Below are 15022 nucleotides of genomic sequence, written 5' to 3' on the forward strand. Positions count from 1 at the left end.
AGTTATTATAAGCTCAGGAGATTTTTTTTAAACACTTAAGAGACATGAGTTAGAAAAAGTACAATCAAACCAACTGTAAAAGTCAATTGTTTTTATTTTTTATAAAAGGCCTTATCTGTTAGAATATACACTAAAGTATTATAAGTGAAATGGTTTGTGTGGAAAATACTTTAAAAGATTCTAGCTTTAAAAAGTTGTGTGTGTGTGTGTTGTAGTGGTGGGGAAAATAGGGGTAAATAGATAATATAACAGACCAGAGTATTCTAATACTGGCTGTTGATATATATAATAAACAAAATAATGGAATTTCATGTCTCTATATAAGTGGCACCTGGTGTAATACAATATACAAATTTTTTTGCAAGGAAAATATCTTCTGCAGACGGGTACGTACCAAGACAGAGTCTGGCAGCATGTACACTGAGCAGGCAGTCTGCTCAAGGTTTTATGCCTGATGAACATCATCTGTCCCTCACTCTTGATTAGTCAGAGCTAGGCTCACATTCTTGTACAATTGGCTAATTTAAAGAAAAAAGGGAGGAGTTGACCTTTGCTGTTTCAAAATGACGGACCCCGGGGGGAGCTGCCAAACTCCCCTCTTTGACAGAAAAGATTGTTTATTCTTACAATTCCCCCCTTTTCTTATTTAACTCTTCTTCAAACTCGGCTAACACTCGCTGACTTTCATGCTTTGCAGTGTCTAGGAGAAGGAGATTATTTTGCTGTTTGGTCAATGCGGTTTCAATTAACCTCTGGATACGACCTCTCATACATGGGATGATATAACATCCCATGACTGTGACTCCTAACACAATTATCAAAGAAGTGAATATGGATACCATCATTCCCTCCCACTTTCTGAACCATTGCTCTAGTAAATTGGAGAAAGGATCCTCAATTCCAGAATTCTCAGCTCACTCATCAGCTAAAGTTGTTCATCCCTGTAGGGCCTTAGTAATGGTTCCATCTGGAGCTGTGCTGTCAGGGTTGAATGTACAACACTGCCCCCCAACATTACACAAACTCCTTTTTCTGCCAGAATCGTATCTGAGGTCATCCTGCTGGTGGCATCTAGTTGTTCAGCTATAACTTTAACTACATCTCAAGTATAGTTAACAATCTTTTGCTGGTTATAGTAAATGTAATTAATCCATCCCACATTCTTGTTTACCGTGGACCACCAGGTCAGGACTGATTCAAACCCTGCCGCAATATGATTTCTAGCTTTAAACTCATTTTGGAACCCTAATGGAATCTATGTAAATATGGGGATCAAAGGACACCCCTGGACTCTCTCTCTTCTTCCTAGTCTATTGAAAAAAGTTTACAATATGCCAAAGTGAAAGGGACACCCAATTGTATCAGATCACAAGTTCCACTCCAAGTGCTGGGAAAGGTCACAAGTAATGGTCCCCCATACCACCACCAGATATCAACACGGTATCACAGTGCAGAATGATTGGCTTCTGAGGATACTCGACCATTTATACATCTGGATAAATTTCCCATAAACTCCAAGTACTGTTCTTCCACCTTGAGAGGCAGGAGGTATAGTTTATGTCGCAGGACAGGGGCCAGATCATTTTGGGGGGTCCTTGCTCTTTACCTCTGTTGGATGGGAGCAACAGGGAGAGAGTCTTACAGGAAGTGTTTCCCCCAGGCGATTTTCTCCTGATACAGGGCAAGCATACATTCCATCCCGTTACTGTCTCAGGTCTATCCACTTGGGCCTCTAGCCTTCCTGCTGCGCAAGCGTAAACAGTCACTTTTATTTAGGGAGTGTACAGAATATTTAATGCACTCCACCCAGGCATTCATTTCCTTATGTCCTACTTCTATTTGCATGGTGGTGGCACTGGCCTAGGGATCTTGTCCTGTGACATCTACTCCTAAATCTAGTCCTAGCCAATCTTTTGGCCTAAAGGCTGAAATATCCAAGTCATTCAAGTTATCTATAATCAATAAATTAACTGGGTAAGCGTGATCCGGATTGTACACATTTCCCCAGCCCACATTGTAAGCCCTGCAATTTGCCAGAGCCCTAAAGCAAATAGACAGCTTACAGTTTCTTTATCATTAATTTCAAGGGGCTATGTCCTGGTATGGCCGTCCACGTTGAGGTGTTTCCACCCGGAGAAGCTGGTGGTCCGCCCTTAACCCATGTGTGATGGGTCCAACCTCATACTGCAGTCCGAACAGCAGTCTCAGTGGTAAGCAAGATGAGGTAGGGTCCTTCCCAGGATGGTTCCAACTTGTTTCCCTTCCAATTCTTGATTAAAATAAACGTAGTCTCCTGCTCCACGATGATGAGCTGGTAACTCAAGAGGAGGGCCTTGGGCCAGGACGCCTTCTTAACCAACAGAGTCTGGCAGCATGTACCAATATACAGATTTTTTTAAAGGTGTTTAGGCTATCCATTGCTAAGCATAGCTGTGACTTATGAATCTAGCATGGAAATGTTAGAGGGGTATAAGGATCTTTTGGTATGACAGGATCTCTTGCAACTCAGAGAAAGGTAGAGGGGAAGGCGATAGAATGGTAGCATTATTCTATGTTAGAAATAATATATTATGAAAACAGGAGATGACTTTTTAATGAAAGACTCTTCCTATGCCAGACTTGAAGTCACCACATATTCCCCTCATACTCCATTTCTGTGGTATGGCACATCACCAGAAACTCTTGATGGAATTAAATCCTCAATATTCAAAATGCTCATATCCATTGTAGTTCCAATCCTTAAAAAGAAAATATTCTTTATGCTGAATGCATTTTTATGCATTCTAGAAAAATCGACATATTTCAGTAAGATTTAAGTAGAAGTACAAGTGAATTAAACTATTCAGATAAAAATGCAACTAAAGCTGCATTCGCTGCTTTGATGACTCAGGAACATTTATATATGATTTAGTGTAATACTCCATCCACATAAAAAAGGCATTCTATTTCTTTATTTTTTTATTTGACAAGCAGCAATATCATGTTTGTCATTTTAATGTAGATACAATTATTAGGTTATCTGTCATATTACGATATTTCAGTTTTTTATTTTATGTCCTTTAAGATACATTAAAAAAAAAACACACACATCAACTGCAAACGTGAAGGGGAGAAAAAGCATGGTACCCAACCAAATTTCCACATTTCAGCAATACTTCACTCATTCTTTAATAAAGGTTTAAGAAATGTCATAATGACATGAGCTTGAAATATCTCTAGGCATTTTCTCTGACGCTCATGACGTGGCACTGGTGATGTTGTAAACAGCAGAAAAACAGGGGCTGCCAAATGACCAAATTATGGAGGCATAGGCCTGCTCTTTTCCCCACAGGAACACACCAAATGGTGATGGCAATGATCTTCTCACACCCACACAGAGGAGAGCAACATCATGCTACGTAACTGTATTCATCTGCTGAAGCCTGGCTGCGTTCAATGTACTGTTTGTCTATCAGCACTTCAATACACTTCTTAATCATGCTGATACTAGGGTTAAACCTAGCTCTTGACTGGCTAATCACCTGTAAGAGAGACATGGGTGTCAAACTACTGCCAATTAATCAGTCATAAATAATTACTTTTAACCAATCAGCTATAAAAGTTTCTCAATTTTATTGAGGTTCCATCAAGGATATCTAAGCCATATAGAAAAATATACTTAAAATAATTATGAAATTATATTAAACAGAATAAAATCATCTTAAATGGATACACATGATATATCAAGTAAGCGAGTGCCATAACAATATTAAAAATTTTAAACTCAGAGAGCAGTGCATAAGGAGACGGAGAATTAGATCAATTCTCACATGAACAAAAATAATAATTTATGCAAAGTAACAAAAAAGCCTAATGTTTATGTTGTGAAGAAATTAAAATGCAAAACATATATATAGCAAAATCTAATATTCATACATAAATAAATTAAACTATCAACTAATTAATCTATCTAAATACCCATACCCTTAAGCTTCCCTTACTCAACTTTCAGCTCTTAGCTGAAGTAACACTTCAAGATTTTTATGTACATTCTCACAGTATTGTATAACTTTTTTTCAGTGCATGTTACTGTAATTTTATATTGCATACTAGAGGCCCAGTGCATGGATTCGTGCACTGGTGGGGTCCCTCAGCCTGGCCTGTGCCCTCTCGCAATCCAGGACCCCTTGGGGGATGTCTGACTGCCAGTTTCGGCCTGATCTCCGCAGGCCAGGTTGAGGGACCCCACTGGTGCACAAATCTGTGCACTAGGCCTCTAGTATGCATATAAGATCTTTGGTTAATCTCTTTCCACCCTCTCCTCTCCCCCCTTCCCTCTGAGATTCATCAGTCTGTTCCATGTTTCCATGCCTGTGCGTTGAGCGTCTGCCCCCTGGTGGTCAGTGCAAGACATAGCAACCAGTTGAGTGGTCGGGTGGTCGCTTAGGCTTTTATATATATAGATTATTTCAATAATGTATTTCTTCCCTATTATACTGTGAACTACAAAAGGGCAGGAACCACATTTTGCTTTGCTCTGCATTAAACTCCCAACAGCAAACACAGTGCTATTGCATCATAGACACTCAATATACTTATGGAATGAGTCTTTGATGTGGTCAACTTCCTCCAATAACTGGAGAAAAGACTCAATAAACTGGTGAAGTTTATACCTCTGAACTCAAGCCAAAGCAAATCTGAACTTAATTCTGAAATTAAAAGTGGGTACTGTTCCCATTATGTAATGAAGCATATCTTTTTTTTTTATGAAGCATATCTTTATGCTATTTGCGAATCACTGGATTTCTGTAATCATCTTTACAAAGAAACATTATTCATCTGTACATTGGTAATACTCTCTACCCCAAGAAGTTTTGAAGACTTTTCCCTCTTTTACCTCTTGAATAAGGGCATTATGCCGAAGTACTTTTCGTGCTTTCATGATACGAACTATAGCAGCTTGGAGATACATTTTCCGATCCTCATCTACAGCACTTCTAGTTTGTTCCATTTCCTGTTTACAGGTGGGAAAAAGTAAATGAGACAGTAAATCATAATTGTTCTGAATTCATTTTATCAGTGAATTTAAATAAATTTCTAATCAATACTGAGCATTGGGTAGAGGAGGGTATAGACAGTGGTCGGCAAACTGCGGCTCGCGAGTCACATGCGGCTCTTTGGCCCCTTGAGTGTGGCTCTTCCACAAAATACCGACTTCTGCGCATGGGCCACGAAGTTTCAATCACACTGTACGTGCGCGCCCGCACATGGTATTTTGTGGAAGAGCCACACTCAAGGGGCCAAAGGGCCGCATGTGGCTTGCGAGCTGCAGTTTGCTGACCACTGGTATAGGAGAATAAATAATGATGAACAGAGACTTGACTTAGAACTTAAATGACACAGAACAGTAATTTTCAAGAATGCTGTCCTTTCAGTGAGTACAGACACTATACCACAATGCTTTTAGATGCTTCAGTAAATGGCTCCAAGCGCATACTGGATTGGGCTTCAAGGGGAAGAACTGTGGAGGGTTCTATTTGGCTCAAGCAGAGAAGCCAGAAAAGGATGAGCCAAAAAGGGCATAAATCATACAGCTCAAGGTAATAGTAGAAGCAAGGCATAGAAGTCGGCAATGCCACAATAGGGATCTCATAACGGCTTTTAACAGATAAAAATATAACCCATATCTTACAAATTATTATTCATTAGTCTGAAGGAAAATAGAACATTGAACATTTTAGGGTTCAAATTTAATAGCAATTCGTTAACATTTGTTTCCCCATGGGGAAGTTCCTGAAGTGGGCCTGACATCATATATACCTTCACATCCTGCCCCAAGCCCAACGACATAGGTAGCAATTAGGAAGCGTAAGTGATGTGAACAGGCCATCCCAGAAATAAGCAATAATCACTGCTGAGTTAAAGAAATCAACAGTACACATGCAAACTGGCTTATCTGGTAGTCTGGACTCCACTCCACACCTCATAGATCACAATTTGAGTTCTGACAAGATTCCCAGGTGGTTCATTTACACATGAAACTTTGAGAAGCATTTTTAACAATTTTCCTTTGAAAGAAATTAGTTGTAAAACTTTCCCTGATTTTACAAATGAAAAATCTAAGAGATTATATTACTATTCAAGATAGGAATTTTTAGAAAGATGCAAAGCAGAGCAATACATTTAGTTTAAGAGCAATGCAGCACCCTTTTCCTTAGGTACCCATTATACCACTGTTTTAAAATCTAAACTATTAGCAGAGATTTTGTTTATAGGGTTAGTAAATGCAAAGAATATGCCAGAAAAGATATATCATATCATTAATTTTGATGTGCAGAGTTTTGCATCATTTCTCATTGTTACTCTACTTGCAAAGTACAATGCTTTAATATTTCCAAAAGAAATGACATAGAAAAGCTCTTTCTTACCTGTGGTGTGTCTTTCTGCATTGATGTAGTAATTTTAAATTTTGTTCTTTTACTGCTGAAGTTCATATTTAATGAAAATGAAGATTCTGCATCAATATCTTCCTACAATTACAAATAATTCACTTATATTTATAAAACATAAAACCATTACATAAGAGTTGCTGCAAACAATATGCTATGAAATAACCAAGAAAAAACATCCTAAATTCTCATAATCTTTTACATTATAAAGATTATTTGAGAGAAAAATGATTGTCTTCTTTCAAACAAAGAAGTAAAAAACAACTCTTTTCTAATTTTACACTTGATAGAATTTTAATCAATTTACATTAAATAAGTAAGCAAATTTCTGGCCTATTACATATATTACCTTTGGATAAGACAAAAGAGTCAAGCTCACTGGCTTAAACAGAACTTGACATTTTAATTTTTATGAAATGTCGACTCATAATTTTCCCATCACCCCATTTTGAAAAACTTAACAACCAAATGTTTTTTTAAGTGCTGCAATAACAATACCAATTATAAGTTACCTGACTATAAAAGCAAGCTGTTTCCAGTGGCACACAAGTATCATTTCTCCATGACCCTGGTGTGATTCTGCCAAGAGTCTGCTCTTCAATTCATGTTTTATTCACTCTGCCAGAAGCAAGTGGCCTTTCCTCAAGTGAAAGTTTTTAAGGCAACTTTTAGAATCACAACTTCTCTATCAGGCTTAAGAAAGCCACTCATATCATATACTGAAATTTCTCTATCAGCAGGATCAAGAAGCACTTAAGTAGGCCCTGGCTGGTGTGGGTCAGTGGTTAGAGCTTTGACCTTCACACTGAAGGGTGGAGGGTTCGATTCCTGTCAAAGGCATGTGCCTGGGTTGCAGGTTCTATCCCTGGTTGGGGTACATGTGGAGGCAATCAAGCAATGTTGATGTCTCTTTCTCTCTCCCCTCCTGCCTTCCCTCCCTTCCACTCTCTCTGAAAATCAATGGAGAAGATATCCTTGGATGTGGATTAACAACAACAATAAAAGAAGAACTTGGTATGGTAGATAGACTCAGTTTCAATAATAAATTAAGAAATTCTAAGAAACCAGCAGATTCATAATTAAAATTGAATGTGCAAACAATCTATATTTATTTTGTATATTTTTGGGCAGTGAAAATAACACATTTAAAAATATATATATAACTTCTAACTTCAGCAATTAAGCTTAAAATTTTTTAACTTAAAATAAGTTCATTGTTTTAAGTCATAATTAATTTCTGTATTTAAAATCTTAATATTAAGAATTTTAACATTTAAAGATTCTGAAGTAAAAAAATTTAATCACTTCTCAAAATTAAGAAAAGCCTTTGAAAGATTTGAATTTCAGAATATATGTAATTTAGAACTGTTCAACTATAGGATATAAAATGTTATCATAATCTTAGAGATGTCGGCAAAATGAATTGATGAGAGAAGTAAGTTGTAGGCTATTAACTTTACCAAAATAAAAATGAAATATCATGCCGAAACCGGTTTGGCTCAGTGGATAGAGCGTCGGCCTGCGGACTGAAGGGTCCCAGGTTCGATTCCGGTCAGGAGCATGTACCTGGGTTGCGGGCACATCCCAAGTGGGAGATGTGCAGGAGGCAGCTGATCGATGTTTCTCTCTCATCGATGTTTCTAGCTCTCTGTCTCTCTCCCTTCCTCTCTGTAAAAAATCAATAAAATATATTAAAAAAAATGAAATACCATCTACAAGAATTTTTTTCTTATAGGTACAATAATTTGAAGTAGGAGATTTAACCCACATCAGTTGCTTTTTAAAAACCATTTAATTATCCAAGATATCTATAGTAATAAAAGGGTGATATGCTAATTAGACTAGATGTCCTCCCGGACATCACTCCGGACATCCTTCCAGACGAAGCTAGGGCCAGAGTGAAGCCTGGGTCCTGGGTGCCTGCCAGTGGCCGGAGGGAAGCCGCCTAGGTCCCAGGTGCCTGCTGGCAGCCGGAGGGAAGCAGCCTGGGTCCTGGGTTCCTGCTGGCAGCCAGCCGGAGTGAAGCCGGCGCTGGCCACTGGGGGAAGGAAGGCCTACTCTTGCATGAATTTTCGTGTATCGGGCCTCTAGTATTATAATAACAAAAACTTACTACTGTAAAGAAAAGTTATAAAGAAAAAGGAATATACTATTGGCTTGCTAGTCTCATGATAGGTATTTTAAAAATATGGAGGTTATTTGAGTTCTGAAATTAAAGGATATGAAAGTGAGTGTGTTGGGTTCCAGTTACACATGTTAAATATCATACAAATGACATCAATAGGCTGTTATTTCCTACTACAGAACCATACAGTTAAACATTAACCAAAAATACATGGGGGAAAAAATCTTGGAAAGTTTTAAGATAAGCTACAGTTTTCAAACTCAATCAAAAATTCTCAATGGCAATTTTTTTCCAATTTCTTAGTACATTGTCATAGTATAGGACAAAGAAAATCAAACTGTAAAGGGCACATAGGCACCGATTTACATAGCCTTCTCTGTGACTCCTCAAGTTCACAGTTGTAAGGAACCAGCAGTAATGTAGGTGATTCAAGTGCTTTCCAAAGTACCAAGGGCATTAACATTATAACCTACTTTCAATACTGTGAACATCCCATGAAAATGCTTTAATGTTTACAACGCTTAAATTCCTTGACCTTTAAATTCCCATACCTTTTCTGAATCATGGTTAATCATTTTCACATCAAGTAATGATTTGATTGTTTTTGTCAGTTCCTTTTCATTCATCTGTGTGCTGTCTTGAAGCTCTTTATAGCTGACAGTTTCACTGTTGTTGAAGGCTAGAAGAACTGCCATTTGGTATGTTGTAACCATGGCTACATATGGTTTGCCCAAATAGTTCATTTTAACTTCACCTACAATTAAAACAAAATTGTGACAATAAACTGGTCATTCAAAGAAACATTTTGAAATTACTTGAATAATAACTGTCTATTTTGGATATTATTCTCCTTTATTAATTGTAAAGCCATTCTTGCTGGCAATGTAATTATTTTGTTTGTTTGAGGGATTGGGGGTAGAGCTCTTAGTTTTGAGTATAAATCATGGTTAAGCTATCATAACTTTACCAGCAGGGTTTAAACAATGTCTTTAGTCAATGGAAGGCTAACTAAAACTTAGAAAAAAACAGTAAGAGGAGGTGGGGATAGGAAAAAAAACCCAAAACAAAACAGACAAAGGGGAGAGAATGTTGGCTTGCTATTAGCAATGGCTTCATGTGCTGTCTCCATCTGCTCTATTCCAGGGAAGGGTCAAGCCTACAGGGAGGTCTATGAGCACATAGGAAATGCTTATCCTACAGCTTTGATTAAACTATAACTTCTGCCAACATTTTTAAAATTGCATCTTTCTTCCCAGCAATTTTCTAGGGGAAAACAAGAATGGGAGAGATAGATAGATCCTAATTTTATTTAAACAGTTGATAGAATAACAGTGTGCTAGACTCTACCTTACCCCCTAAGAGCTATTAAATATACAGCAGGTTTAGTTGTACTGCAGTTCTGCAATATCCCAGGGAGAGAGAACACTGAAAAGCTTGCAACAAACTGTATGACCAATATGTATGCATTCTGTGAAATTCAGTAACAGTAAAAAAAGCTAAGGTAAGTCAAAGAACTACTTCCTAAATCATAAAGTTGTAGTACAGTGATTGCGTGTTCTCTCTCTCTCTCTCTCTCTCTCTCTCTCTCTCTCTCTCTCTCTCTCTCACACCCCTTGCATTATTTGACTGTCAATGGATTATAAACTAACCCAGCATGAAAACTGGTTTCAGAACCCTATATTTTAACTCAAGGAAGCTGTATTTCACATAACTGAACCCTAGAGGCTGCATTCCCCATATTAGTAACTCTGATCAAGATTTTGTGCTTCTTTATTCACTATTTAATTAAAGATTTTAAAGAATATAATTTTATTCTCCAATTTATTATCAGAACACACATGCCTATTTTAACTTTTATTATACCTTGACTTATTAAAAAACAAACAAACTGATATTCAGAAATATTCTTCAAAATGATTTGGGAGGAAAAAAATCCCTAATCTCTGAATTTTCATGAAAGAAAGTTTAATATATTAATTAGAATATTCTATTCACACAAAGAGTTTAAGTAAGAAATTATCACTAGGTGTATACTACTAACAATTAGTATAAAGAGTACATTAAGGGCTTTCATCTCAACATTTAAGTTTGGAAAATGTGGCAAGGAGCAAAACATCACATAAACTACATTCTATCATTTGCGTGATGACTGCTTAGTCATATACCAGAAACCAATATAAAACAACTAGAGGCCTGGTGCATGATTTTGTGCACAGGTGGGACCCGGCTGGCCCGCCTTGATCTGGGTCAATTGGGCCAGGCTGGCTGGGGGGAGGGGCCACAGGCAGTAGGCCAGCTGGCCCCGCCCCCTGGTCGAGGGGACAATTTGCATATTAGCCCTTTATTATATAGGATGCAACAAGCACTTCAATGACTAAATGAGACCATCAGCCAGCATGTCCTTGATGTTGTAATATGATGCCATGGGCTTGGAAACAGAACGAGTCTTCTGTGACATAAACAGTCTTTTATCATCACTAGAAACAAAACAGCATGAGGAGACAGTGCAAATAAGGAGTCAAAGTGTCACTTATTATCAAGTACAGTCTGCAACTTAAAAAAGGGTTCAACTAGTAAGCTTTGTATTACACTTTTTTCTTGCTATTTTTTTTTTTCTCAATAAATTATCAAGATCAGGGGAACATGGACCTCTTCCCACTTTTCCAGCATCATGCTCTTACTGGTCAGCTCATGGCTGAAAAGACTGGGACCTAAATATTGCCCTTCAAATTACCTGCTAAATGAAAAGGGGAATATATCTTTACAATGGAGCTCTCTGTTGGTCACCACCTTAACCAAGTGAGCAACTTTAGTGTTGCTAATAGTGGGACAATCTGATATTACATGTCCTCTGTTGTAATGTAATATTAAGATCAGAAAATCCTTAGTATTCTTGCCAACAATATTTAATCTGAATATAATGAAACTTTTAGACCTAATTTCCACTTCACAGAAAATATAGAGAATCAGAAAACAAATAAAATACATCACAATTAAGTAATGTAACAAATCCAGAATGCCAGTCTTAAAAAAAATATGTCCAGAGGGTTAGAGTAGTCGTGGGGGGAAGATGATGGAGAAAGTGTTAGATAAGAAAAGGGTATCAAGGACTGGGCTGTTCTAAATGTTATTATTATATGTTTTTCTTGCTGAATGTTAAAATATAAACAGGACAAGCTTCACAGGATCTCAATGGTATAAATGTAACTGAAAGGTTTAAAGAGAATAAAACTATATGAGGGGTCTGTTCTATATGAGACTCCCACTTACTGCTGACCACTGGAAAAGCTGCCTGGCCTGTCTCGACAGCAAAGCATAGTAACCACCTAAAAATGTTTTGTTCAGCACTTCAGAAGGTGGTAGAGAAAGTGTTAGATAAGAAAAGGGTATCAAGGTCTGGGCAGTTCTAAATGTTATTACTAAATGTCAGCCCCGTTAGATGCGTTAATTAGTTTTTCTATTCCCATTTTGGGTATAGGGTTGTCAGAAATGTAGTTTCAGTTCTAGTGTACACTTGGCTTCTGGTTGGTTGGACAGGAACTATCTTTGGGATGCCTGATTCAGGGCCCAACTTACATCTAACAATGGAGGGTTGAGGAATGCCTGAGGGGCATATCCAAGACATCCTCGGTGACAATCTCTGGTCTGGTTGCCTGGCAAGCAGGAAATGGATTTTATTCTTTATGTATATATTTGCATTTGCCTTATTTGTCTGATATGTAAATGTGCCAGTATTTTTATGGTAGTCACCCTGGAATTCTGTTACTGGCCTTCTTGGCAAGCTGGGAGTCAGTTATACTATTACTGGTCAGTGCCAGGTTGTTTGAAAGGTTGAAAATACCTCTTAAGAAAAATGGGAAATATATTTAAAAGAACCCAAGGACTGAAAACTTAGCCATCAGGCAAGATATTGCCAGTTCTTGAGGGCCTCTCAGAGAAGACCTCCTTGATTGCTTGCCCCCCAGGTGTCCTCAAACTAGGGGAACACTGCATCCCTCTCAGGGAGGCCTGCTTCTTTTAGGCTTCCTTTTGCTGTTCCTCCCTGCTATCAGCCTCCCAATTCTTTTGGTTCTCCCTAATCTGTTAGGAACGCCGTTGAAAACGTTTCCAGAACATGAAATTAATACTCCCACCCTGTATCCCTAAGTCCACTACCTGTCAAGGTACTAGTTTTCACCCAGAGGCTAAATTGTGCCCCCTTAGACAGGTTCTGGACAGGGAAGAGGGAATGAATGGTCACTGTACATGTTCCTTTCTCAACATCAGATCTGTATATTGTAAGGGAAATACTAAGGGACTTCAAGCTGATCCAGAGAGGTTTATTAGCTTGATTAGTGGTATATTCATGACCTATAATTCCACTTGGGGAGATATTCAATCCCTCCTAACCATCTTCCTCACTATTAAGGAAAAAATGACTGTACTGTTAAAAGCCAAGGAAGAGGCTGATAAACATACTTCTCAGTCTAATAATCAAATCTGGCAGCCAGCAGATGAGTTAATTCCCAATACTAATCTTCAGTGCGACCCCAATGACAGAATAAACTGGGCTCACCTTGAGTATTACAGGAACCTATTGCTGAAGGGTATGAAGGACACTGGTTGCTGCCATGCAAATTGGGGCTAAGTTAGAAACATCCAACAAAAGCTAAGAGGTAATTCTTAGAAAATTTTAAAAAATGCTTAAGGTAATCATACACCACCCAGGAAGTGAAGCTATCCTGAATACCCACCTCATATCTCAGAGTGCTCCGATACCTATAGAAAGTTACAAAAGATAGCGGTGGGATCTACCATTCCCACCTCCCAATTAATAGAAGCAGCCTTTAGGATTTTCAACAACAGAGATGTGACAGGAAAAAAAAAGGAAGAAAGAAAGATGAAAAAAAAAAAACAAGCTGCTTTTCTGGCTGTCACCCGCTAGGCTTTGGGTAATCAGGGGACAAAAGGCAGAAGACCACCTTGTGTGAGTAACCCCAGGCCCCACCGTGGGACCAACCAAAGTTGTCCAGCAAAGCTAAAGTCTAACCAATGTGTATATTGCAAACAAAAGGGTCACTGGAAGAAATAATGCCCTAATCGTCCTCAGAGAAGAAAGGGAAGCTCCTAATTCTTTGCAGTTACCCCAGATGAAGACTGACTCGGGGTCAGGGGGCTCCCCTTTAGGCCTCAAAGGATAACATTCCAATCTCCCATGAGGATACCTGGGTTACTTTGTTCTTACTAGCCAGGAAGGCCCCCTCTCCAAGAAGGAATGTAATATTAAAGGGGTGTTGAGAAACCCAGACACGAAGAAATTCTTTGAGACTCTGACATGTGAAATAGGGTCCCATTCTTTTCTCTATGTACGTGAGTGTCCAGTTCCCCTCTAAGGAAGGAACCTACTAAGTAAATTGGGGGCTACCATACACTTAGCCAAGATAAAGTTAAAGCACCTGATTCCAAATGATAGCAGAAAAGATTTCATCGCCAAAACCGGTTTGGCTCAGTGGATAGAGCGTCGGCCTGCGGACTGAAAGGTCCCAGGTTCGATTCCGGTCAAGGGCATGTACCTGGGTTGCGGGCACATCCCCCGTAGGAGATGTGCAGGAGGCAGCTGATTGATGTTTCTCTCTCATCGATGTTTCTAACTCTCTATCTCTCTCCTTTCCTCTCTGTAAAAAATCAATAAAATATATCTTTTAAAAAAAAGAAAAGATTTCATGGTCCTACTCCATTGGGTCTCAAAAGGCCAAAGACCTATACCCACAGAGATTCTTGACCAGGTTAATCCAGCTATTCAGGCACAAGGAGAATTTGAAGGGCAAAGAATGCCCTACCTTTTAAAGTAGTAATCAAACAGCAGACCACTGGCCCTGCGTTAAACAATAACCCTTGAAACCTGAGGCAAAAATAGGAATTGCCCCTATCCTAAAAGTATTTCTAGAATAGGGATTCATTCAGCCTTGTCAGTCACCCTGTAACACCCCCATCCTTCCCCTTAAGAAATGGAACCCAGGAGAATATAGATTTGTATAAGGCTTAAGGGCCATGAATGAAGTATATACACCCTACCACTGTTCCTAACCCCTCTACCCTGTTGGCCAATCCCTCAGGACCTACCAAATACTATACAGTTCTAGATTTGAAGGATACTTTCTTTTGCATTCTCTTGGACCATGACTCCCAGAAGATTTTTTGCATTTGAATGGTAAGATCCTGACAGCCATCAAAGTCCCAGCATTGCTGGACTGTTTTACCACCAGGTTTCAAAAACTCCCCAGCCCTCTAGGCTCTTGTAAAAGATTAAAAATATGATTCTACTACAATATGTAGATGACATTTTAACTACCACAGCTTTGATAAAGAAACTGCAGAGAGAAACACTATTCAGCAGAAAAAGGACACAAAGTATGCCAGAAAAAGGTCCAGATACCTAAATTAGAAGTACCTGGATTTTCTTAATTCCCAAGGACAAAGAAAATTACTG

At 38.6% G+C, this 15022-nt stretch overlaps 1 protein-coding gene across 3 annotated transcripts in view; it reads right to left on the minus strand.

The window, feature by feature from the left end:
* Nucleotides 1-3027: 3027 nt before the first annotated feature.
* Nucleotides 3028-15022, minus strand: part of CUL2 (cullin 2) — a 163543-nt gene continuing 151548 nt past the window's right edge. For all 3 annotated transcript variants that reach the window (XM_070429466.1, XM_070429457.1, XM_070429476.1), the window contains exons 18-21: nt 9105-9307; nt 6408-6509; nt 4877-4993; nt 3028-3521 (exon numbers count right to left, since the gene is read on the minus strand). In XM_070429466.1, coding sequence (XP_070285567.1) covers nt 3390-3521; nt 4877-4993; nt 6408-6509; nt 9105-9307 — 554 coding nt within the window. In that variant the 3' untranslated portion in view covers nt 3028-3389. The remainder of the gene's footprint in view (nt 3522-4876; nt 4994-6407; nt 6510-9104; nt 9308-15022) is intronic.

Source organism: Myotis yumanensis, unplaced genomic scaffold (genome assembly GCF_028538775.1).
Source record: "Myotis yumanensis isolate MYYU_CA2020_CCGP unplaced genomic scaffold, mMyoYum1.0.hap1 SCAF_1, whole genome shotgun sequence".
NCBI lineage: Eukaryota > Metazoa > Chordata > Mammalia > Chiroptera > Vespertilionidae > Myotis > Myotis yumanensis.